The following is a 26,231-nucleotide window of genomic DNA, read 5'->3' on the forward strand; positions in this document are numbered from 1 at the left end:
ACATTAGTATCTTCATTCATGCAAGCAGAAGATAAATAGAAGCTTCCCATATTTGTTCCTTGAAGGATTAAGTCCCAAAAGCATTTTCGGTAATTACCGTACTATAGTCCTGTAGATAATACCTGCCTCGGGTGATAACTTCTGGCTGATCATGTTTGGTCTTGAAAGAACTGGACCTTATTAATACTTGGAAAGGATTCCTCCAGAGATCAGGGTTGTAGGCTAGATAGGAGGTTGGGGAAAAAAGAGATTTACAAAATGTGAATGAAGATTATTGGGCTGGAATAGAAGATATGCTCAGTTTCTGAGACTTCCCAGAGCAATGGCTAAGTAATGTTGGAATCTTTTTTTAAAAAAAAATCATGTAGTATTCATGAAGAAAATGAAGCAAAAGAATCTTTTGAACTTTAATTTAATTTTTTTTGCTCATTGTGAAGCAATTGGGGGTGCCTATATTGGCCAAAGGTGACATAGAAGCTACATTATAATGCTGTAATCTGCAACAGGTATAAGCAGAATTTGGATCACTAATGAGAATATTTGTGACTTCTGCAATCAGTTAAATTAGTTTCGAATATGTTACACTTTAATTCCCATATACCCTAGCAAGTCTGCCCTATGGGAATTTTAATGCAAGGCATTCTGAGGACAGTGTATCAAGAAATGTCTCTTAATTAATAAGAATGTCTAAGAAATTGTGACTGGAGATGGCAGAATAGTAAATGGGGCAAACAGATTATCATTTATATATTTTATTTTAATCCCATTTATATCCCGCCCTTCTCCGAAGACTCTGGGCGGCTTACAATCTAAGCACAAATCAAATGTGCTTAGCAATAGCCTTCATTCTATGTATATGCCTGCTTATTAGGGCTTTCACCCCCTCTCCCCAGCGGCATTATTACAAAGTCAGCTTATTGCCCCCAACAATCTGGGTCCTCATTTTACCTACCTCAGAAGGATGGAAGGCTGAGTCAACCTTGAGCCTGGTGGGATGCGAACCTGCAATAATTGCAGGCAGCTGGTGTTATATTTATATTTATATTCATATTTATATTATAGTTTGGATATATTAGAGCTGATCTTGTACACCCCAACATAATTTTTTGTTCATCAGCAACTATCATTTCTCATGCATTAAGTTTGATTTAAAAAGCAGGCCTATAAAATTGATAAATAGTAGACAATTTTAGAAAACATTCTAGTTTTCTACAAGTTCTATATCCTTCTGATATAACAGTAATAGTAGTTATAATCCCAGGGTTGGCATGGCAGAGGTAGAAAACAAAATAAGATGCCACTGAAGTGCGTAAAACTTTAAGGCAAGATGGCTTTTAAAAAGAGGATTAAGTGGGTGGATTTATATGCTGGCATCTATTGCTTGTGACAAAACTACCTATGACTCAGTTTACACATTGATTCTTGTCTATTGGTAACTCATCTCTGAGAACTGTTTACAGTGTTAGTTTCACAATTCTTTGTTTTCCTTCCAGCATGTCTCTGGCATCCTCCTACTTGCTTTTCTTTGACTTTACTGTAAAGTTTTATCTCACTTGCAATCCCTCCAGGCTTCTACCCAGTTCTGCTGCTCAGCTTTTCTCTGGAATAAATATTTGATAAGCAATGTCACTGCATAGGTGTCAGCATGTATAGATACTGATATCTAATCTTTCCACTCAGCAGCCCATCCAAGTGACTGTTTTGGGTAGCTTTTTAAAATCAGAATATCTATCTCCATATAAAATGAATAATATACATAAGGAATTATACTTTAGCAATCTTCTGCAAAGAATTTGTGATCTGGATTTAGGCCTGCTGGGATATCAGATGACAACTGAGGTGAAATCATATTGAACTCTATAAGCACTATTAGAGCAAATGAAAAAGTGCTAGCAGCCTATTTTGTGGAAGAGAGTTGGGGGAGGAATCTTGTAATGACACTTCTTATTTTGTCATGAGGCAAGTGTGTCTTCTGCAATTGCTGCCCAAGCATGACAAAGCTGTCAAATTTGGGCATCACTAAAAAAAAAGAAAAAGAAAGTCAGCATTCAGGGTTTTCATTTCTCTCAAAGATATATTGGATTCTGATTACATTCCAATTTCTGTGAGAATTTTTAAAGTAAACCATGCCTACCTATCTCTGTTGGCCCAAATGTCAATTACTTATGATTGCAAAAGCTAAATTCTGCTTGTAATATTTCAATCTCAAATGTATAGACATAAGGTTTCATTACTTTAATTTCCCCTCTGACTTAATTTCAGCCAATCTACATTATTAAACCATTCAAGAGAGCCACAGGCCATCTGTGGTGTGAAAAATTAGTTTACCTTGATTTAAATTATGAAGCTTTTTAAAGTACACACCCCATACCTTTGGGATTAAAGCCACCTGTCTTACTGAATTGTTCTTGAGCGGTTTGATTATGTACCTTTTGAATATTCTTCACAGCCTTGTATTGAAAGCCAGGAAGCTCTTTTAAATTAATGCTGTGAGAAGAATAACTGCTCATCTGAAATTCACTGAAATTCTTCATTTTGATAAACTGATTAGTATTCAAAAAATTAAGGGAAAAAGTAGTAAGTATGTCATGGTTTGATCCGCATAAATATTTATGTATATGAAACCTAATTTATTTTGTAGCTTTGTTGCTAATGGGAACAGCCTTACAACAGTCCTGGCAGATCAGCATGGAATACTGAAATAGGAAGTATTGTTTGTTGCCTTGATAGATAGATTGAAGCATTCACTTTCCTCTGTTGTTTAGAGAAGGCAAACAGTGCACTACATTCATTTGCCCTAAATGGTGGCACTGCGCAGTCAATCTTAATAGCTGTATGGCATCATGTTACCATCATATTCACAAGGAGATGATATCATAAAGGACTTTTCCTTCCAGGGCTGCTTTGGATAGTAAGATAGGCAGGTTATAAATTTAATAAAGAAAGAAAGAAAGAAAGAAAGAAAGAAAGAAAGAAAGAAAGAAAGAAAGAAAGAAAGAAAGAAAGAAAGAAAGAATCCCAAAGCCATTGTGAGTTGAACATATGGTCCTAAGCAACAGATAACAAGAAGTATAAAATATAAAATACTGTACAAAAGAAGATCTACACACAATGCATAGCCTTGTGGATGTACAGCCCAGTCTTATATTTGTAGGAAGCCTTTCCTCAACTTGAGAATCTTTACTACCAGGGGCAAAAAGGCACATCTAGTATTTAACATTACACAATATGTTGCTAGAAGAGGGATTTGTATAGAATCATATGGTTGGAAGGAGTCTTGGAGGTCTTCTATCTACCCCCCTTCCCAATGCAGTAATCTTCGTACCATTCTGGACTAATGGCTGTCTTATTTTTTCCTTCAAAACCCTCAGATAAATCCATGACTTAAGGAGGCAAACTCTTCCATCACTTAATAGCTCTCACAACCAGGAAATTCTTAATCAGTTAGTTTTGGACTCTCACCGTAAAATCTTCTTTCTCCCCCTTTCCTGTGTTTATCCCTTCATGTGCTGAAAGACTGCTATTACATTGCCCCTTATCTTTCTCTTATTTAAACTAAACCTACCAAGTTCTTTTAACCACTCTTCATAGAATTTCACCTCCAAGCCTCTTGCCATTTTTGATGCAGTTATCTGAACTCAAGGTTCCTCAAGGTTCTTTATGTATTGTGGCGACCAGAACTGGACACAGTAGTCCAGATGTGGTCTGCCTAGTTCAGCATAGAGAAATTATTACTTTCCATGATCTCAACATTATTGGTACAATCTAAAATTACATTGGCCCTTTTTAATGATACCTATGCATATCAAGTTGCTAATTAGACTTTATTATTTTTTCAGTGTTTAAAAACCTATTTTCATTTCCTTGGTGACAATTTAGTGCAGTGTTAAATTTTAAAGATCATTTTACATTTTTCTATTCTGAACCAGAAAAAGAGAGAGACTTATTTAGCATGTTTGTATTTCAGTCTAACAATGACTTTTCTTTTAAAGCCCTACTAAATGCAAACTAAAGCTGTCCTGTCTCTGCCTTTTCCTGTTAATTATTTTAACATGCAGGATCAGTGGGGAATGTATTATCCTTCAGTGAGACAAGAGCTCATCAGGTGATCCAGCAGAAAGCAGAGCAGTTCATCCTTTATAACCAGCAGCAGCTCACCAGAATCTACCCATCTGCCTATCGGATTGACTCTAGCAACTTTAATCCTGTACCATATTGGAATGTTGGCTGCCAGCTTGGTGAGTGATGCATGGTATTGTGTTATATAGGTGCCCAATCTTTTGTTTACCCCATGGACATGCACCTGTTAATTATCTATCTATAGTACATTCATTCCATATATGGGTAGCTCATATAGTACAAAAGATGCCTTACAAAGATGTATTTAGAAGATTGCTTCCTTTGCTCCATAAAAAGAATTAGTAGTTGTGGATTAACAGAGCATCAAATCTCTTACTGATCAGCTGTCTCATTAGAACCAATGCACTTCAGAACTTCTGCAGTGGGCTGAATCAACAATGGGAAGTTCTTTGATGAAATGTTAGTATGTCTTCTGTCTCTAGTTGCAGACAGTAAAGGGGAACAGATTGCCTGATGCCCATCATTGTTCTTGAGTCAAGTCAGACTTGTCTATCCTGATATCCTCCAATACATTTGAGCTACAACTCCAAGAATGGTCAATCAGTTTGGTGAAAGGAATTCAGTCCTATCTGGAAGTTCTGGAAAGTGCCAAGATGAAGAAGGCTGGAGGCCGCCAACTACCATATGTTTATTATCTTCAACTGTTTGGATGATCTCTGACAATTTGACATTACTAAACATATGCACATATGTCAAGGATTAGGTGGCTCTGCTTTCATTTTTACCCAAGGATGACATTTTTACCATGAGAAAGACAAACGTCTTCCCAATGTGTATAACTATGTACTCCTGGAGACTGGGCAACAGAAAATATATGTTTCTTTAAGCTGTGTACCCTTTGCCCCAGTATCTTGATTTGTTAATAACTAATTCAGCTACTTAATATCTGTATGAAATATTCAGGCCACTTCTCTTCCTTGTCCATACAAGTATTACTAATATTCTTTGAGCTTCTGTTGTGTCCTTTGTCCATTGTTTGTTTAGATTCAAGGGACTTTAAAAGGAATAGAAAGTGCATAGGTAGGAATTGGATCCAGGCTAAAAGTATTTCACTTACACTGATAATGTTACCTAGTACGAGTAATGACACATCTGCAAGAAAACAACCAAGTTCAGAGAGCACCAAGGGACCCCTCCTTTCAATCTTGAGCTACAAATCTTTTCCTTTTATTAAAAGCGTGTCACTGAAAATAATCACACTGACCTGTACCAAAGGACCATCCATTCAAGTACCGGTATTTCTATTGCTCCCATGGTGGAAGTAACAAGCATTAGCTGAGAGAAAGCTAATTTTTCTCATCTTTTCATTTTTTTTCTCATCACTTGGAACTACTACTGGAGATAATATATAATTTTACTGCTTGGATTTGATCTAAAATGCATGCTGAACTTTTTCAAATAGTTTAATTCTAAGAAATTAACCATGCTTTAAGGAACTTTTGGATCTAATCCTATAAGTATAAGCCTTATAACCATATGTTTGTGGCCAGTAAACCATAAATAATATCTGCTTATTCCACAGTGGCATTAAATTACCAGTCTGAAGGGCGGGTGATGCAGTTAAACCAAGCCAAGTTCAGGTTGAATGGCAACTGTGGATACATCCTGAAACCTCAACAGTTATGCAAAGGTAATACAAGGTGCTGAATACATTAGTGTTTCCTACATACCCTTTAATTAAAGACATAGTGGTTAATATTAAAATATGGCATTTGTTTGAAGCCGGTATCATCAGATTAGTTTGGACATTAGAGGCAAGATATAATAAAATATTCATATTTCAATAATGAGAGAGTTAAATGAAAAATGTAGTTAGCTATGCTTTTACAAACAAATGAAACATTTAATACAGCTGTTGATATGGATCTGTGTTTTTATTTCACGTCTAATGAACTGTATTTGCTTACTTGCTGCCATTTTGTACTTGCTGTGTTTTGATTGACAACAAAAATATCTAAATACCCCAAATGTATTTATTATTTTTGTCTAGGAATAAATGTTTACATATTAAATTCTAATACTAAGTTAGCTTTATTCTTTCTTTTAATCTTCAGTGTAGTTTTTTTCCTCATGTGTACACAAAACAAGTTGTATTTCTTATTTTAAGATTATACATTTCCACATTCTTTCTATCCATAGGCACTTTTAATCCCTATTCTGGAGATCCTCTTCCTGCTCTTCCCAAAAAGCAGCTTATACTCAAAATCATCAGTGGCCAACAACTACCAAAACCTCCAGATTCCATGTTAGGAGACAGAGGAGAGGTAAAATATATTGGTGATAAAATTAAGAGTTACAATAGAAGAGATTCATTAATGACCTGAACAGGGATGTGTATGTTTCTAATCTGCATATGATAGATAGATAGATAGATAGATAGATAGATAGATAGATAGATAGATAGATAGATAGATAGATAGATAGATAGAAAGACAGACAGACAGACAGACAGACAGATTATTAGTCAATCAGTTCATAAAGCTCATTGCATATGTAAAACTAATAATTAAATAAGCATGTCAATTAATGTATGTTAATAGAATGATGTGCTTTGCTGGACATGGGCTCCATATGAGTGAGCAATGTCCAGCAAAGACTGCAATCAATTGGACACCACCAGAGGATTGGAGAAAAAGAGGAAGGTCAAAGAAAACTTGGCACCAAACATATTAGGAAGACCCAAAAAACATCAACCTTAAATAGAAGGATGCGGAGACTGTAGATGTGGATTGAGACTGGTGGAGTATGCTAGTAACTCTCAGGGTTCCGACCAATATGGCCAAATACATCAGAACTCCGAGGCAGGAAAGTTCCTCAAAGAACATGCTTATTGGAGACATAATGTCAACACGTTCAAAAGTGAAACCAGATCTAAATTTTCCCTCCAAGAAACAAAATAATACAATATAACAATTTCCACCCCTCTATTCTACTACCCAATAGAATGCTTGGTGGGCTTTCTGACTTAACAATCCTCCTCCTCTCCTTTGGCATGGGAATGACCTTGGTTCCCACAAGAGTTGCTCATGTTTACACTATCAGGAATACCATCTTCCCCCTCCCCTTCTTGTGGCAACCTAGAACGAAAAAAATGGCTGCAGACAGGTTCATTGTAGAGTTGACATAACCCAATGTGCTTAGCACAGGATGTTATTGTTGTTATTGTTGTTATTATTATTATTAATAATAATGATGCACATCTGAATTGGTCATTTAAAGCTGTTCCTTAAATTAGAATAAATTTCTTGTTAATGTATTCTTGCTAAAAAAAATCCTAAAATACACTGCATTTCATATTAATAATCTAGGTGCACACATAACACAAAAACATTACAACTTTGGGGTGTGCAAGATTAATTTGTGACCTTTATGGTTGAATAATTTTCTGAATGCAAAGGGAAATTACTTGGTATAAGTACAAGCTACATTATTCCTCTATAGAATTATTGAACATTATTTTGCTTTTTAGCTGTTCTTCGGTTTGTAACTTTGTTTATTGTCATTCTTCTTGCTGATTTAAATAATAATAACCTGAAGAAATGGAAATTAATTAATAAACAATCCTCTATTCAGAAATAGAAGTGAGGCCTATATAGCATTTAGGTAAACATTTTAAAAATGGTTATAAAAGTTCATTGCTATATAATAAAAAAAATTACAACTAATTTTTGTGGGAGAGGTTTTTTTTAAAGCAAAGGTTATGATCCAACAGACAATTATTGGAAACACTGCTGGACTGAAATGAAAAAGCTTTCGTTAATTTGTTGGTTCAATTGACAATGATTCTTTAATTGTTCCATGTTTGTATATTTATTAATACTTTTTTCCAGTCATTTAGTATGTCATGATAATAACCCAATATATGTAATATTTGTATCTACAAATAAATCCCTTGTACTAAATCTAATATGGACTATTTCATCTTGGCAGTTGCTTTGCAACTTGTCAAGGTATTATTTTTGTTCAATAAATCTAATGTCAAGTTTTTAAGTTCTCATACAAGAAATGTAAAGCAGGGGCAAGAGACTCTAACTACAAGTCCCATCATCATTGATTTTAATCATGTTGACTAAAGCTGATTTTATTTTGCCAACATCTAAGTGGGTGTAGGTCTCCCACACCTAAAGTACGCCACATACTCAAAATGATGACTACAGCTTTCTCAACTTTCTGAATTTATATTCTGTATGAATAAAATCCATGTTTGCCTCAAGACATCTAGTTAGCAAAATTCCCGCAGATGGTTCTCATTTCATCATCTAAATTCAAATTCAACATTTACTGTGAATGTCTAAGCTGTGATATAATATCACTGTAATCTAATGCAATAGTTTACCCCCTCCTTAAAATGCATAGTTACAAAATAAGAAAGATGGGATGTGTACTTTAGATATTTATGAACATGTCTCAAGCAGCTTTTGTGTTTCTAAAAATGTCTCAAGCAGATAATCGATCCATTTGTTGAAGTTGAAATTATTGGGTTACCAGCTGATTGTTGCAAAGACCAGACCAGAGTTGTAGATGATAATGGTAAGAGATACACCTTGTAGATTTTCAGCAAGAGTATGTTAGCATGTGGCTAAAGATATAGAAAATAATTTACAAATTTGAATTTGTGGCTGCTAATACATTTTTGCTTTTTCCCAGTTTGACTAAGAGCGTGATTAAAAACTCAAAATTATACAAGCCAGTTAATATCTTGTTGCCAAGCATTACGAAGCTAAAAATATAGAGATGTATTTTGGGGCAGAATACCCAATTCAAAATGATTTCATTAGTTTCCTAAATGATGTGCTTATTGTCAGGTGCAAAGAATCAGAACCACACCTTTGGTTCTAGTTAAGCTGATTTATTGCATGCCTATACACAAGAATCTAAGCAACTAACTATCAGCACTAAATTGGCTCTATTTAAAAATTAAGGGATTCAAGGGGAGCTGGACTTGTAGGAACATAATGACTCTAGGCTGATTCCTCTTTTGATTCCACCCCCACGCTCTGCCTCATCTTTTCCTACATTTATGTAACCATATACAACATGTGGCCTCTGTGGTCGTGAGATAAATCTGTAGGCCACTAGTTAAGATTTCAATAATGCTAATTACCCAGTAATGGAGGGAATCCCTACAGAGAAGCTTTGAGTTCCCAGGTTATATGTTGCCTTTAAATACATGAATTTTATAAAGTAATATTAAAGTTAGTAGGCCCAATATATTGTTGGCGAAATGAAATAAATGATAGTAATTTGAATGCAAAAACTACTATTGTTTTCTGCCCTTAGGAGGAGGGGTACCTTCAAGTCATGGTAACTACCTGAACTAGTCCCTAGTCCTTGTCAGTTTTCTTAGCAAAATGTTTACAAGTGGTTTGTTGTTGTCTTCTTCCTAAGGCTGAAAGAGAATTACTGGTCCAAAGTCATGCAGCTGGCTTGTGCCTAAGGTAGATTCAGAACCCCAGTTTTCTAGCCTGGTGTCCATAAAACCACGAGCTCGTTTATGCTTATATAGTAGCCTAAAATTAATTAGAATTTCATATTATAGCCAAACGTTCTGATTAAGTGGTTTGGTTTAGATCAGGAAGCTTCTTTATTTTTCTTATTTTTCAGTTAAAGCTTTGGATATACGGTATTTTGGTTTATCATCTTCATTAAAGCAGCATTATACTATTCTATGTGTCTGTTGTATGTGTCTGTTGACTAATACTGAACAATAAAATGTGGTATTTGGTCGAGATTCCAAAAAGCCCTTTATAAAAGTGATTAAACTGTTGTTGTGGTTGTTGTTAGTTGCGAAGTCATGTCCGACCCATCGCGACCCTATGTACAACGTTCCTCCAGGCCTTCCTGTCCTCTACCATCTTCTAGAGTCCATTTAAGCTCACGCCTACTGCTTCAGTGACTCCATCCAGCCACCTCATTCTCTGTCGTCCCCTTCTTCTATTGCCCTCAATTTTTCCCAGCATTAGGCTCTTCTCCAGTGAGTCCTTCCGTCTCATTAGGTGGCCAAAGTATTTGAGTTTTAGCTTCAGGATCTGGCCTTCTAAAGAGCAGTCAGGGTTGATCTCCTCTAGGACTCACCGGTTTGATCGCCTTGCAGTCCAAGGGACTCGCAGAAGTCTTCTCCATCACCATAGTTCAAAGGCTTCAATTCTTTGGCGCTCAGCCTTTTTTATGGTCCAACTTTCACTGCCATACATTGGAACTGGGAAGACCATAGCCTTGACTATACACACTTTTGTTGATAGGGTGATGTCTCTGCTTTTTAGTGTGCTGTCTAGATTTGCCATGGCTTTCCTCCCGAGGAGCAAGCGTCTTTTAATTTCTTGGCTACAGTCCCCATCTGCAGTGATCTTGGAGCCCAGGAAAATAAAATCTGTCACTACCTCCATTTGTTCCCCATCTATTTGCCAGGAATTGAGAGGGCCGGATGCCATGATCTTGGTTTTCTTAATGTTTAGTTTCAACCCAGGTTTTGCACTCTCCTTCTTCACTCGCAACAAGAGGCTGATGTACTCTTATGTGGTCTGCATATAAGTTAAATAGGCAGGGCGACAGTATACAGCCTTGCAGGACTCCTTTCCCAATTTTGAACCAATCAGTGGTTCCGTGTCCAGTTCTCACTGTTGCTTCTTGGCCCGCATATAGGTTTCTCAAGAGACAAATAAGATGGCCTGGTACGCCCATCTCTTTAAGGACTTGCCACAGTTTGTTATGATCCACACAATCAAAGGCTTTAGCATAGTCAATGAAGCAGAAGTAGATGTTTTTCTGGAACTCTAGCTTTCTCCATGATCCAGCGTATGTTGGCAATTTGATCTCTAGTTCCTCTGCCTCTTCGAAATCCTGCCTGCACTTCTGGTAGTTCTTGATCCACATACTGCTGACTTAAACTGTAAGTCTCTGCTAATCATGCTACCAAAGAAGACCATGGATATTAATTGGTCCAACCTATTCCTCATATCAACAGTAGAATATCATCCATGACAATATGTTCCTTATGTAGATCGTTGAAGGAGGAATTACTATCAACCAGAGTCATTTATGTAATTATCATTAAAATTGTAATATTAAAATAAGATAAGATAAAGACTACATGATGATGATAATGAAGAAGTTTCTTCAGAAGCTTAGCCGAAATGTTTTTCATGTTTAAATAAACATAACTTGCTTCATATTTAAAATGAGAGCCCTTGAAAGGATTCTGTAACTGAGACAGAATCTGACTAATTTGAACAGATAAGATCAATACAACTGACTAAATCACAGTCAATTGCAAAAGAAATGCATGTTCTATAGGGAAGGACAAGTATTAAAACAACATTTTGTCCTTAAGAATTACGAATATAACTTTTGTTAGCTTTTGTTATAAGAGCTACAAAATGAAGTCAGTATTCTGTAACATTTTGATTAGGTAATAAAGTGTTCCGAAGTATGATCTACAATCTGGAAACCTTAAGAAAAATACTATTTTTCAAAAGGTTATTGATATTTCATTCCCTAGAGCCTTGCTGTTATATCCCTACTCTTATTTTTAAGTTTCTCACCAAAAACTGTGTTGACAAAATTCGGCCATTTTGCTTCTCAATTTTGTTGTCATGATCTCTTAGCACATTGTGTTCTGTAAATGAGGGCTAAGGTCTACCAAAGGTTGGCCAGTCTTGTTTTAAAATGGAAGGTTTAGAACATAATGGAAAAAATATCTCAAACAGAGCTGGAAGGTACCTTGGAGGTCTTCTAGTCCAACCCCCTTCTCAAGCAGAAGAACCTATACTATTTCAGACAGGTGGTTGCCCAGTCTTTTCTTAAAAACCTCCAGTGATGAAGCACCTACAACTTGTGAAGGCAAGTTTTTCCATTGGTTAATTGTCCTCCTCACTGTTAGGAAATTTCTTCTTAAGTCCAAGTTGCTTCTCTCCTTGATTAGTTTCCCTTCATTGTTTCTTGTCTTGCCTTCTGGTGCTTTGGAAAATAATTTGAACCCCTCTTCTTTGTGGCAGCTCCTGAAATACTGGAATACTGTTATCATGTCACACCTAGTCCTTCTTTTCTCTAGACCACCCAAACACAATTCCTGTCATACCCAATTCTGGGAGGGAAGAGGGAGTATTTAAATATTAGTTCTCCAAGCAGGAGACAGTTCTCAGAGAAAAGACACTGGATAAAAATGGCATTTCAGTTAGGGTATGGAATGGCCTTATTTCCCAGCTTAGCTCCCTCTTCTTTGCCATCTGTTCTGGGATTGGGAGCTCCAGAGATTCTCACTTGAAAGTTTCAGGTTCTAGAAATTTTGATCTTGATGGATTAGGTTGTAGCTTAGACCTAACAATAATGTGGGAGCTTGGATGTTATTAGGCAAATGGATGGAACAGTTGATTAGTCAGTCAAAATTCAGCCAGTAGGGTTAATGGAGATGCTGAGATAATGCATTTGGCTTGCCATTCCTTTTTGGTATTGGAAACAAAGCATGAATGTTTTAGGTTATATACATAGCCAAGGACCGTGTTTAAGATTTTATAAATGTTAATATGAAATTATGATATACAATTATATATAAATTAATTTAAAATAAAATAAGCTTGCTTCTATATAAATGCATTTACAAGTGATTTGAATTAAAATAACCTAAAGCAGGAATATTTTTATTGTATGTCATAAGGTTTTATTTATTTGTACACAACCAGTTCTTCATTAAATAATATTCCTCTTCAATTTGGCATGTAGATCATTTGTAAATTGATCTGTAAATCAGAAATAATACATATTCTTTCTTATTAATGGTACCGGGCTATTTGCTACTATATATTTTGCTCCTCATAGGATTCAACCCTGTTTGGGAAGAAACCCTGATTTTCACTATCCACATGCCTGAAATAGCAATGGTTCGATTTCTAGTCTGGGATCATGACCCCATTGGCCGAGATTTTGTGGGGCAAAGAACTGTGGCTTTTAGCAGCTTGATGCCTGGTAAGTCTGTTGGCTTTTCTCTATTTTCTTTAGCTGCTTCACTAGCAGGTGAAACAAATATCTTTTCACAGTCTGGGGTCTGGGAAACTCCAGTTGTGTTCCTCATCTCTCTTAAGGACTTGATAGGAAAAAAGTTACATAGAGCAAACAAAAAAAAATCACTACCCTTCCTGAGATGGAAAACTAAACCTAAGAAGGACAGAGCTTGTGTGTTGATTGGTGTGAAGATAGTTTTCACTGATATAGTGCAGTATTTTACAGCCACTTAAGATTGGGATTAAGAGCCTTGGTGGAGCAGTGGGCTAATGCCTCCTTAAGTAACACCAGCTGCCTGCAATTAGTGCAGGTTCACATCCCACCAGGCTCAAGGTTGACTCAGCCTTCCATCCTTCCGAGGTAGGTAAAATGAGGACCCAGATTGTTGGGGGCAATTAAGCTGACTTTGTAATAATGCCGCTTGGGATGTGTGTGAAAAGCCCTAATAAGCAGGCATATACATAGAATGAAGGCTACTGCTAAGCTTGTAAGCCGCCCTGAGTCTTCGGAGAAGGGCGGGATATAAATGGAATTAAAATAAAAAAAATTGCATATCTATTGATAATATTTATTAGTCAAGTCCACTCATTGGATAAATGTTGCACAGTATTAATAAACATAATCTTAATTGTTCTTTCTCTTCTGATTTGTAAAATCAGCACAGAAATCTTTCCAACTAGAATTCCTATTTCTAGTTATACAGTTTAGTTCAGACTATTGTGGTGTACTGATTAGACACCAAACTAGACACTGAAGCTCATTAGATGATTTTGGGCTATCATTCTCCAGTCAATCTACCTTGCAGGTTTGTTGTGAAGGAAAAATAAGAAAAAACTCCATGTATGCGGCCTTGTGCTCCCATACAAAAGGTGGGGTATAACTCTTAACAAATAAAATAAATATTTAAGCTTAACCTCTATATTTTGCATTTATGCCCTTGCCTTGCACTATTAGAGATGCTGTCTGGTGTTCCTGGGGGTTGTAGAGTAACATTTAGAAGATAGCAGATACCGCTTTACAGAAATAATCTTCATCAAATTGCAGGTTTTAAAACATTCATCCTTCCATTCTCTGCAACAAGTTGAAAATGAACAAGTATAGAACAAGTAGTTCTGTGCTGTATTTGGATTTGGAGAATTTAGTCTCATTAATCCAGATTGAGCTAATCAGAATAAAAAATGGCTGAAACTCCTGATTGCTAACCTACTTTAAAGGATACTTTTCCATATGTATAGTAGTTTGTTAAAAAAAACACCACTTTCACACTCCTCACACATTCAGGTTGAGTCTGAAGTTTTTCTTAGTTCATTTGTTTCCATCATCTAATCATCCTTTTTGTCCTTTATTAGTTTGTCATAGCTGGATTCCTATACCATGCTACATATAAAATATGCTCTGGTCATATAACGTGATGCTGAAACCAAGAAATCATATTATGATTTCATTTGATGCACTAGCTTTATTCCATATGCAAAGATAGCGACTGAGCTCCCATAACACCCCTGAACCCAAAACTACCCAACCCTTCATGAATGAAGGCAAATATACGTCCCCAGGATAATGTTGCAGGATCCAATCTGGATCGGTCATTGGGACCAGAGATTTTGTCTTCCAATCTTTCGGACTCATGTGGGAGCTCATTTTCTCTCCAGCAGAATGTGTACCCAACCTTGTAATCTAGTCTGGCATCTCGTGTGAACTATTCCACATATAACATTGCTGTCATGGTTCTGACAGATGAATCTCTTCAAAAGAACTTCGAGGCATTGTTTTCCTTAAAGAATCTTTTATTTGAGAAACAAAGTATTGGCACTACATAGTTGAAGCCAAAAACTGAATTCCCCTCCCCTGGCACAAAGCAGCAAAGCGCATGTCCCTCCTCCAAATAATAGTCATAAATCACATTCCCCAATTAAATTGAAGCGCAGGCTTTCTCCCCATCTCTCCTGTCTGCCAAATTTCTATCAACTCTGGACTTAATAACCTTGGGTTCCCATGGCTGAGTTGTTATTGTTATGACTAGCTGGACTCTCCACATCCCCCACCCCAGCATCAATGAACTTTAAAAGCAATAGAGAAAAGATGGCTACATTTCCATCTGTTGTCAAAGCAAGAACATCCAATTTTAGCAGCGTTGACAACTGCAGGATAGAATTTTAATTATGAAACATAACGTTTAATGTTGTTGATGATGTTCACGTTCACCAGGTTATCGTCATGTTTACTTAGAAGGGCTGACTGAAGCGTCAATTTTTGTTCATATAACCATCAATGAAATTTATGGAAAGGTAAGAGATAAGTATTCATTCTACACAGTGAACAGTTAAGATTTACATTAGCATTCTTCAGCCTTCTGGTTTTCAAGTGCAAATGTCTGAAGCATGTTCAAATCTTGACTGAGTTTCTTATACTTAAGATACAATTCACCAGTGCCGTATCTCCAGACATACTGGCACTCCCAATATTTCTGGAGGGCATCAGACTTAAGTTTCAAAGCCATGAATTGTGATTTATGCTTATAATGGAAGTAAGTGACATTATTTGCATTTTAATAGATGCTAGCTTACCTTAGATATGAAATAATTTATTATTTTGCTGCTGGGCAAATTACTGTGCCCAAATATTTATAAGAAAATTTCTTTCCTACCTACCTACTTTTTCTTATCACATCCATGTCTTTATTTAAAAAGTTAAACTGATCCCTGCCCCATTTTGGGATTAATATGCAAAATTAGGGGCAGCCTCATTGGGGTGATTCAGCACACATTTCTAATTGAACTGCAAAAATACTTCTTCGCTGGTATTTGTTTCTTTTCAAGATAATTGCTTTGTGCTTAGTTTGAATCAATTTTAAAGCAAAGCTGTTGCTTTCTCTTATGTTTATGAATTTGGAAAATTTTAAAACTTAGTTTAAGTTTTAAAATGGCAAATAATTTATTTTTTGCAAACTGCTTTTTCTTATTTTCTGTTAAGAAAGAATATTTTAGTTGCTTAGGGGCCATAGCACAATAGACAGGCTCATCTCATGTCATGCAGATAGTCCTCTGTTCAATTTTTGGCATTTCTAAGTGAGCTACAAAAAATTCCCTAATCTAAAACACTGGCCAGTTGTGGGCATTAGTTTGCAAATAAGGAATTGAAATGACTTTGATATTTTCTGTGTCCCCAGCAACAATATTTAAGGTACTTGAGTTGCTATCATTGCAAAGCAGTTGCATTTATGAAAGACAGTATAAATTATTGACTCTCTTTGCTGACTATAAGTAAAGGTAAAGGTTCCCCCTGCACATGCGTGCTAGTCGTTTCCGACTCTAGGGGCCGGTGCTCATCTCCGTTTCAAAGCCGAACAGCCAGCGCTTGTCCGAGGACGTCTCCGTGACTATATTCAGCTATAATTCTGAACTCTGATTTATTGTTAATGATGACAGCTAGGTAAATTCAGACTCAGATTTACTTAGGCTGCAAATCACAGTGAACTTCAGGATTGTATGTCACATTTTCTTTGGTGCAGCCACAAGAAGATTGAATCTTTTGGTTTATTATTTATTAAATGGATTCAGCTGATCCTAACTGTGGTTCAGTAAGGGTTACCATTGTATCTGAATTCAACTTATGATTTGGGAATAATAAACTTTTTCCATTTAGCTTCATCATTTTAATGTCTAAATATACAGTTTTAATTGTTCCAAGCAACTTTATTTTTTTGTGATTCAAGAGAGAAGAAGAACCAGAGATTGTCTAGTCTGTTGTGGCAATAATGGTGCCACATTTCAGCCAATCTCAGTTTCATAAACCTACCAAAAATACTTTCCAGCATTGCAATGGGCAAAGGAGGCCCTCTCCAATTTGATAAAATCAGATTTTGCACAGTACATTTTCTAGGATGCACTCATTAATCCATTTTACATCAAAAGGACTCCTTGCTTCATTGAACAGCCTAGCTCAATGAATTATCTTAGTGCTGATGTTAGTAATCATTGTCCTCCTTTTCCTTGTTTCTCCCCTGTCTCCTTAAAAATCGGAGAGAGTTCTTGGTTTCCTATTTGGAGGAACTTCTCTTCCTTTTGCTTGGTGCACCTCCCTGTATTATTTCTCTGTGAAACTAGAGCTCTGATTCTTGACTTGGGTCATTATTAAAAGAAGTATAAAACAGATGGGTATTTCAAGCTTGAGGAAATGTTAAGAAATCTTCTCCCCTGAAGTTTCTCATTCTCTGTTTTTTTAGAATGCTCTGAGTACAGAGATTAGCCAGACAACTTTTGCGGGCCTTTGAAGTGCTACCCATTAGCTATTAACAGCCATCCTGAGGATTGCTAGGGATGTAGCTGCTTTGCAAAGGCATCTCTGACTTGGTCCTTCATGAGTTGTCATTTTTGTTTTCTGGCCATAATTTACAGATGTGTAAGAGAAAGAGAGCTATGAACACTTGACATATGTTGCTTTAAAGGAAATTTTCTCCAGGAAGTAGAAATCTTAACAGGAAGGCTGTACAGGTAGTCCTCGGCTTACGACCACAATTGAGCCCAAAATTTATGTTGCTGACATTTGTTAAGTGAGTTTTGCCCCATTTTATGACTTTTGTTGCCATAGTTGTTAAGTGAATCATTGCAGTTTTTAAGTTGGTTGTTAAGTGAATGCGGCTTCCCCTTTGACTCTGCTTATCCGAAGGTTGCAAAAGGGGATCACATAATCCTGGGACTCTGCAACCATCACCTGAAGGAGCAGTGGAATGTCAAAAGTAGCCCTGCCATTTATCTGCAATAATAATTTACTATAAGCTGCATATTTTCTTGTGATCCAGATAAAGAAATTGAGTTCGACATTTCTGCTTTTTTTTGCCTTTCAGTGGAGTCCTTTAATCCTCAATCCCAGTTATACTATTATGCATTTTCTAGGAGCCACAAAGGTAGCTTTCATTTAGCATGCAATTTTGCACTGGCTAGGTGCCTTTCCCCCCCCTCCCCTTTTGGAGGCTTTTTGAGTTGCATGATCTCTTACTGCCATAGTGCTTTATTTCTCATCAAGCATTTCAAAGTTTGTGCTGCTGCTTTTAAGGTCCCATGTGATAAAATATATGCTTTTGAGCCAGGCTAAGGTAATGTCTTGCAAGCTTGTCATGTGTAATTAGGAAGTGTCTTGTAAAACCTCTTTTGCTTCAAGGCAGGCTGCCTCCTTTTTTTCTCTTCCCTAATACGTGCATGAGCTCATGGTGAGCTTCACCTGTTTTGATCAGCTAAATATGGACTTGCTTCATTTGACAGCTTTCCTTGATTTGCTTGCGATTTTCCTTTCAGTCACTGCTTAGGTAATGTGTGCAAATACAGCAATTTAGAAGTCCCTTTATGTAAAACAGGCCATTTCACCCCAAAAATCTGTAAATCTTTTCTCCTCTCCCATTTTCTCTTTTTTCCCCAGAACAAGCAACTAATAGGACTCCGAGGGCTTTTTAATAAGAACTCCAAACATAATTCAGTGGAAAACAGCACTCATTATATTCGAAAAAGATCCCTTGGGGACCGAATCCTTCGACGCACAGCCAGTGCTCCAGCAAAGGGCAGAAAGAAAAGCAAAATTGGCTTTCAAGAGACCACTGACCTCAAGGAAAGTGTATCTGAGACGTTGGACTTGAAAGACAAGGAAGGAGGTTTCAGGAAAACAAGCAGAAGTTTACAATTGCGTCCCATCTCCATGCCAGTGGAAAAATATCTCCTGGCAGGATTGCCACCACCAGACCAGGATGCTAGCAGAGTTGTTGAAGTGGCCAAAAGTGAAAGTACATCTGGTGAGTTCCAACTATGAGGCTTTCAGGATAATAATTTGGAGACATTTTGACTTTTTGTTCAAGTCAGTTCTATGCATGTTGCTTGGAAATTAGTCTAGTAGAACGTACGGACATAGACATGTAATCACCATACCTAATTGGACACCTAACATACTATTTCCTTTTGAAACAAGACACATGATGCAGAGCCCAGAAAAAATGATGAGCAGTGAGCAAAATCAATTAAATTCAAGATAGAAATGGAAATCTTACTAAATTTAATTCAAAACAACTTTGTTTATTGTATCTCTTTCCTACTTTTCTACCCTTGCAAACCATCTTTGTTTCTTCTATATCAGTTCATTGCTTTTTGTTCTGTAAACGTTTTACCCCTCTCTTTTTGAAAGTCTCATTAACTCCGTGGAACACTACAATCTTGGTCTTCTCCTTTTTACTACTCACTCTTTCATATATTTCTTTTGAAATATGATCCTCATTCATTCTCCTCCTTATGACCAAATCACCTAATTGCACTTCTTTTATATTAGTCCCACACTTTTCTAATCAATCCACACTCATTCATTACCTATTCATTCTTCTCTTCTTGTTTTACCAACTTAAATATGCCATTACTGTTGCATTCAACTTGTTTTTATATCTCTCCTGACATATCTAACTCTCAATTCTATGTAAAATAATGGACGGAAGAATGCTCCTATTCAGAGCCATTGTTACTTTTCTTTTTACAACAGACCACATACCATGCATTAACCACTCCCATCCATTATCTTTTTACCAGTATTTGCATGTCTTAAAATGTTTCCCTTTCCCCATCTTTACTAAACACTCTCCCAAAGTATATAAATTAATCTACTTGCTTTATTTTTTCTCCTTCATGTACTTAAACAACTTCCAATTGTTATTCCATTTTATGTATCAACTCTAGCTTGGTTGATCTACATTAACTTTCAGACCCATATTTCCTGCTCTATTATATAGTCTAGCTAAAATTCACTCCACATCATTAAAAGTGTCAACCAATAACATATACATTTGCAATTCACACAACCCCCCCCCTCTGTTTTTACCACCGGCACTAGGTTTTTCATGCACTGAGCTCAGACTTTCAATAGAAGAAGTAGCTTGGGTAACTGCAAGTATTCAGTATAGATTAATCCATCCATACTTTAAATAGCCAAGGAACATCATAAATTCTTGTCGTATTCTCTGCTCAGTATTGAACCAGTCTTTCCTTTTCACACACGTTTTAGTGTCCTTCATACATTGCACCTATTACAATAAATTTCCCACTCCATATTAATGCCAAGTGTTTGGTAATTCACAGTGGCTATAAAGAGCAGTCTAGCATATATTTTAATTCATATAATAGGTAAAGTGAAAACCAAATATTTGTATATTATTAATAATACAGAAATCTTGCTAATGCATGGAGTGCAAGTTTGGGGTGTATAATTCAAGAGTTCTGATAAATATGCCTCTTGTTTGCAGATGGTGTTTTAACAGAGCTATTTTATTCTGTCTTTGTCTGTCATGCTCCTTTATAGTACAAATCTGAATAGGAATACATCTGAAGGTAATTCCACATGTCTAGATTATGATACCTCATTGACTTTCTTTATACAAATATTACATCATGATTGCAGTGATGTAATAAAGCATTGAAGAAAAACTTCAGTGAAATGCCTCCCACTATATATTTTTCCATTTCTTCACATCACATGGATAATTTATAGTAAATACACACTCACATGATTAATTTCTTTTCCACAACTGTGACTGATTTTACATTCTCCATTTCTCTGTGGATAAACTAATCATAAGCAAGTGAGATAATATTTATAACTGACTTTTTGTTTTTCTTTTCTATTTGAATTGATTTAGCAGAAAGCAGAAACAACATAAGTGAGGACTGTACAAATATGAAGAAAACAATCACCTCTTCTGAGAACAATTCATCTTTTACAGAGTTTTCATACCTGCTTAAGAAAGATGTACCCAAGTCTGTTAAAAGTGATACATATTGTCCAGATGAAAAAGGAGAAAACCTAAACTTTGCAATTGGGATAGCTGAAACCTATTTCTCCACCGAGTATTGGAAAAGTAATCTTCCCAATGAATTTGTTCATGTAAAGGAAGACCTTGAAAGAAAAAAACATGACAAAAGCTGCATGGATCCAAAGACATTGGAGATAACTGCATTTTGTAAAGAAAAGAGGAAAATAGCAGGAAATTCTTTTCCTCCAGCAGACGAAAAAGCTAATAGGGAACCCCACCCAATTTTAAATACAACAATAACTAATGTGTCATCAGCTGAATCATCACCTCCTATTTGTTATGATGTGTGTGACTTAAATTATACACTAGCTATACCAGATAGTGACATTTCTCATCTGATTAATGAGGTCTCTCTAGCTGAAGAGATAGATAGGGATAATTCTATCTCAAAGCTGATAGAACAAGTTGATGTCACAAGTGACCAAACTGACTTAACTCTTGTTTCAAGTCCCTCCAATATTAATAAAGAAAACAATAATTTAAGGTCCATACATCTACCATGTACAACATTGAATGAACAAAGCATCATTTTGGATGATAAGTTCTTAAACTTAAAACCAGCTGGTTCAGCTTGTTCAACTGGTTCAAGAGCAGAAAATACCATGATATCCACCCCTAAAACGGCAGGGTGTTCTCTGTACACAATTATCCACGAGGCCTCTCTTTCTCCAGTTTCTCAGCCGGCATTAACGGATGCATCTGTTTGCAAAGATACAGTCAAGGATGCAAAAGATAGTTGTGTAAATGAGGGTGGCAAACACACTTCCTGTGTTTCATCTGTCACCATGCAGAAAGCAAATCCTAAAAGAAAATGTGGAACAAACTGGGAATTTCTCAGCAATAGCAACTCCTATACTTCTGATATACAGAATACAATAGTTGTTCCAGTCACTTGTGCAAATTCTACAGGCAGCAGTCTAATGGAAATTGATGGGGAGTTACAAGACCTCTTGATAACTGCTTTTGAATATAAGATAGAAGATATGAGCCAAGTTGCTTCTCCTTTGAAACTTAAGCAAAGTCAGGATACACTATATTATAACAAAACTATAGGTGAACCCCTAAAGAGCATGGACTTTCACAGTGAAAATCTAGCTGAAGATCTAAAGTTTAACAATGATAAGAATCAGTATTTTCCATACCCACGCCAGCAGAGGTTTGAACTCTTGTACAATAAATGTTTGCAAACTTCAGATGTACAAAATGAATTGTTAAACGTTCCTCAAACAACCAGCATAAATGCTCCTCTTAAGCCCCAAAATACTCTGCCTTCACCCTTTCCTGGAGCTCAAAAGCAACAGAGCCCTTGCAAATCAAAAAGTCTTGGTGACTTAACCTCAGAAGATATTTCATGCAATTTTGAGAGCAAGTACAAATACATTAGTAGAGGTTTTATTACTTCTGGTATGAGAGATAACATGGTGGCCACTCTGAAGGCCAAGAAACCATCGACTACAGACATTCTGACCGAACAACTGCGAAAACTTGTGTCTTTTGATCAAGAAGAGAGTTGCCAGTCATTTTGTTCTAAACAAAATGATGACTGCCCAAAAATGCTGGTCAGAAAACTGTCATCCAGAAGTCAGAGTAGAGTGAGAAATATTGCTAGCCGTGCCAAGGAACGACAAGAGGCCAATAAACAAAAACTTTCTAATGTTAGCAGTAATGTAACAAGCATAGTCCTTCGAAATAAACCCCCATTACCACCTCATATCATCAATAGGCACTCTACTGGATCTTATATAGCAAGCTATCTTGATAACTTCAACACAGAAGACCTAGAACACAGAGGGGTCCCAGAAGGTGCCTGCTCATCTTTGCATTTGGGGTACAGTGACCAGTTTTGTACAGATGACTCTCTTTTAGAGACCAAGCCAAATGAAGATGACAAACCAGAAATCTATTTTCTCCTAAGACTATAAATTGTAAAAATATATATCTTCATTGTTTACAAGCTTTCTCGCTGAATGTAGAATTATCAGTAAGCAGTGCTTCCATTAGCCTTTAAATAACTCAGATTTTTTCTTTTGTTTTGCTGCGGCTTGAATCATGTAATTAATTAGTGTGTCCATTCTGGTAAATGTTTATGTAAATAGATGTGGCAAAATGTCATGTATTTGTTTTCCTTTTTGAGAATTTCTATACATTTGTTGCTTTCTACATGAAGTGATTTCTCCTTGTCCAATCTTTGCAAACCATATACAACAGAATTTGGTACAGCTATGAAATGCTATGTTTGCTACATTGTTGAACTTCTACAGATTTTTAGAGTAATTATCATCCATAATATAATTTTCTTCCTGAAGAATTACATTTTTTTAATTTAATGCCTTTTCCAGATTAAACAAAATGTAAGATATCCTATATTTAACTTTCATAACTTCTATATTTATTAGATAATAAATTTCCTATACTGAGGGGAACAAAACATTCTTTCATAAACTGCAGAAACGTTCATTTTTACAAGTTTTGTAGTGTTTATTAGTTTGTCGGATTATGCATCCCACTTTTTATTCTGTTGCTCCTGCTTTGTTTATTTCAGCTAGACTCCCAAGAAATCCAGTACTTCCCTTATTGTTTTCAGCAATACAGTTGTGATTTAGTGTTATTAAGAAGTTACGTGAATTGTTTTCTGTATCATCATTTCATTGTAGATATTTGATTGTTTTGACACCGCTATGTTGGAGCACAGTAAATAGTGGGCATTGTCCCAAAGAATATCCTCTGGAGTGATGTAAAGATTTGTGCTTCTTTCATTGGCTGTTTAAATTAAGTGGTGCTGTGATGTCAAATTGCTCGTGAGTTCAATTGTTTTCTATTGCCGATAATGAGATAAGAAGAAGATCCAGCAAAACAGTTGACAAAGCTGCTTTGCAAAGTCTTGTTATGCAAGCAAAGCACCTCTGCTCAAAGCCCTCTAGCACAGAGGTCCCCAACCTTTTGGGCACCAAGGGCTGGTTACGTGGAGAGAGGTTTTTCCACGGACCGGAGTGGGTGTGGTTTTGTATACTGCCTGCATCTCGTGGATGGGGCTTCACTTCTTTGTGCAGACTGGTTGTTGGCATGCCACGGATCGGTACCAGTTCACGGACCAGGGGTTGGGGACCCCGGCTCTAGCAGATTCATATAGTTACTTTGAAGACAGGCTTCAGCTGTCTGTACTGTATAGGGCAATCTGAATTGAAGTGTTTTCACTGCTACCTTTGTACCTTCAAACAACTGGATAATGAGCATTCCAGAGGATGTGGCTGCTTTACTCTATCTTTAGGTAAAAAAAATACCTTATTCATGTTAATACTCTTCGCACAGCTTTATTAAAGGTTAGTGGGTTTTTAGAAGTATCTCTTTGTTCTTAAAGGACATGTTTATAATTTAAACTTATATAAAGGTATGGCTACAATTATGTGACCCACAGAAACCCACCACTACAATTTTGGTTTAAAATTTCATGCTAGTTAAATAATCTGTTCAGAAGTCAGTGCAGATGTAATACTACTTAATTTCCTAGTGACGGCATGCTACAATTTCTTCCTACCGGTACATTATTCTTACCCTTAACCATGATATAATGTTCCAACTGAGATAGCTGTGTTTAACATGAAGCAGAATTAGCCAATTGCTGAAATTGGAAGTTGATAACAAATTCTAGTTTCCTAGTTCCTGATTTCTAGAATGTGGGGAAGGGTCTGTAAGAACAAAATGTTATGTCTTCCCAAACTTCTCTGTGAACTGTTTCTGTTTCCTTCGAGCTTTTGACTTAAAGGTGAGGTTGAAGAAATCTTGCTTTTAATGTTTTATTTTCTGTATTTGGCTATGAATGTCCTTAAAGTGCAGTAACAAAGTGATATGCAATAGCATTATAACTTCACATATAGAAACAAAACAGCTTTATCTTGCTGTGAATTTGAGACAAGGGCTTTTGCTAGTTAATGCTAAGGGTGAAAGGAGAGTCCTAGTGAAATCACCTCAATATTATGTAGCAATGTTTCAGCAGCTTCATCTGCATTGTGTAATGAGAGATCTTGTTTAATGTAAAAGGTACGTACGCCTCTTTTATTATATAGGATATTATTTGTATTCATGAAAGGGAAACCTTAAATAAATTTGTAATCCCCAAGTACATGCTTCTGAGCTATGAGGCAGAGTAATGCAGTCAAGGAAATGGAAGTTTATAATGGGAAGGCAGTTTACAGGTCTTTATTCATGGAAAATAGCATTTCCATTTCACAAAATGAGCATTAATGGGTGTGTGTGTGTGTGTGTGTGTGTGTGTGTGTGTGTTGTAAATTGAAGCTTGGGAAGTATCTAGCATTGCAATAAACCTGCACACCATTTATATTTCTTAACATGTTTTTGCAGCAAAATTCATTTCTCACGCTTAGTTTTAAACATTGCTGGCTGGATGATTTATATTTAATACTAGTTACTTGAACTAGAACTAATATTAATTTATTTCCAGAACAAACAGACTATTACCTTCTTCAGAAAATTTTAGGTGATGGAAAACAAATGACACATATTTCTCTTCTGCTTACTCAGTGTTTTGAAACAAAACGTCCATTTGCACTAGAAAAGTAGGCTGCATTATCTGTGTGTAGTTTCTCTCACTCTCTCTGTGTGTGTGTGTGTGTGTGTGTGTGTGTGTGTGTGTATGAATGAGAGAGGGTATGAAAACTTGGTCTTTCCCCAAGAAGCAGAAGGAAATAGGTTCATAAATGAATTACATTATTTGATGCAGTCATGGTAACCATAAAAGCAGGGCCATATTCTAAATATGAATTGTGACTAAACTCATGGGAAATGGCACAAATATTATACAGGTAGTTCTTGAGTTATGACCACAGTTGGGATCAGAACATCCATCGCTAAGCAATGAGTCATCATGAGACCATGGCTGATTTTATGACCTCTTTCGCCATGGTCATTAAGCAAATAAGACAGCCAAATGAATCCAGCTTCCCGCATTGATTTTGCTTGTCAAAAACCATTTGGGAACACTGCAAATGGTCACCCTGTGACCCTGGGATCCTGCAACCATCCTAAATATATGCAGGTTGCCAAGCATTCAAATTGTGACATGGGAATGTTGCAATAGTTACGTGAGAAGCAGTTGCAAGTCACTTTTTTCAGCACCATCATAACTGAGCAGTCACTAAATGAATAGTTGTAATTTCATTTTATATAATATGTGTAGGTGACTGGACATTTCTTGATAAAACCGACAGCTGTTCATTTTCTTTTAATAACTTCCATGTGA

At 36.4% G+C, this 26,231-nt stretch overlaps 1 protein-coding gene across 1 annotated transcript in view; it reads left to right on the forward strand.

Annotated features, from left to right (window-relative positions):
* The window catches only part of PLCH1 (phospholipase C eta 1), a gene marked incomplete at its 3' end in the record, with an annotated part of 135,681 nt that extends 112,785 nt beyond the window's left edge, over positions 1–22,896 (forward strand). The window contains exons 16-24 of the mRNA XM_083364962.1: positions 4,059–4,238; positions 5,663–5,770; positions 6,280–6,404; positions 8,586–8,670; positions 12,955–13,101; positions 15,346–15,425; positions 17,984–18,043; positions 18,553–18,919; positions 20,801–22,896. Of these exons, the coding sequence (XP_083221088.1) occupies positions 4,059–4,238; positions 5,663–5,770; positions 6,280–6,404; positions 8,586–8,670; positions 12,955–13,101; positions 15,346–15,425; positions 17,984–18,043; positions 18,553–18,919; positions 20,801–22,896 (3,248 nt within the window). The remainder of the gene's footprint in view (positions 1–4,058; positions 4,239–5,662; positions 5,771–6,279; positions 6,405–8,585; positions 8,671–12,954; positions 13,102–15,345; positions 15,426–17,983; positions 18,044–18,552; positions 18,920–20,800) is intronic.
* Positions 22,897–26,231: the final 3,335 nt, after the last annotated feature.

The sequence above is a fragment of the Vipera ursinii genome, assembly GCF_947247035.1.
Source record: "Vipera ursinii genome assembly, chromosome: 5".
Lineage (NCBI taxonomy): Eukaryota > Metazoa > Chordata > Lepidosauria > Squamata > Viperidae > Vipera > Vipera ursinii.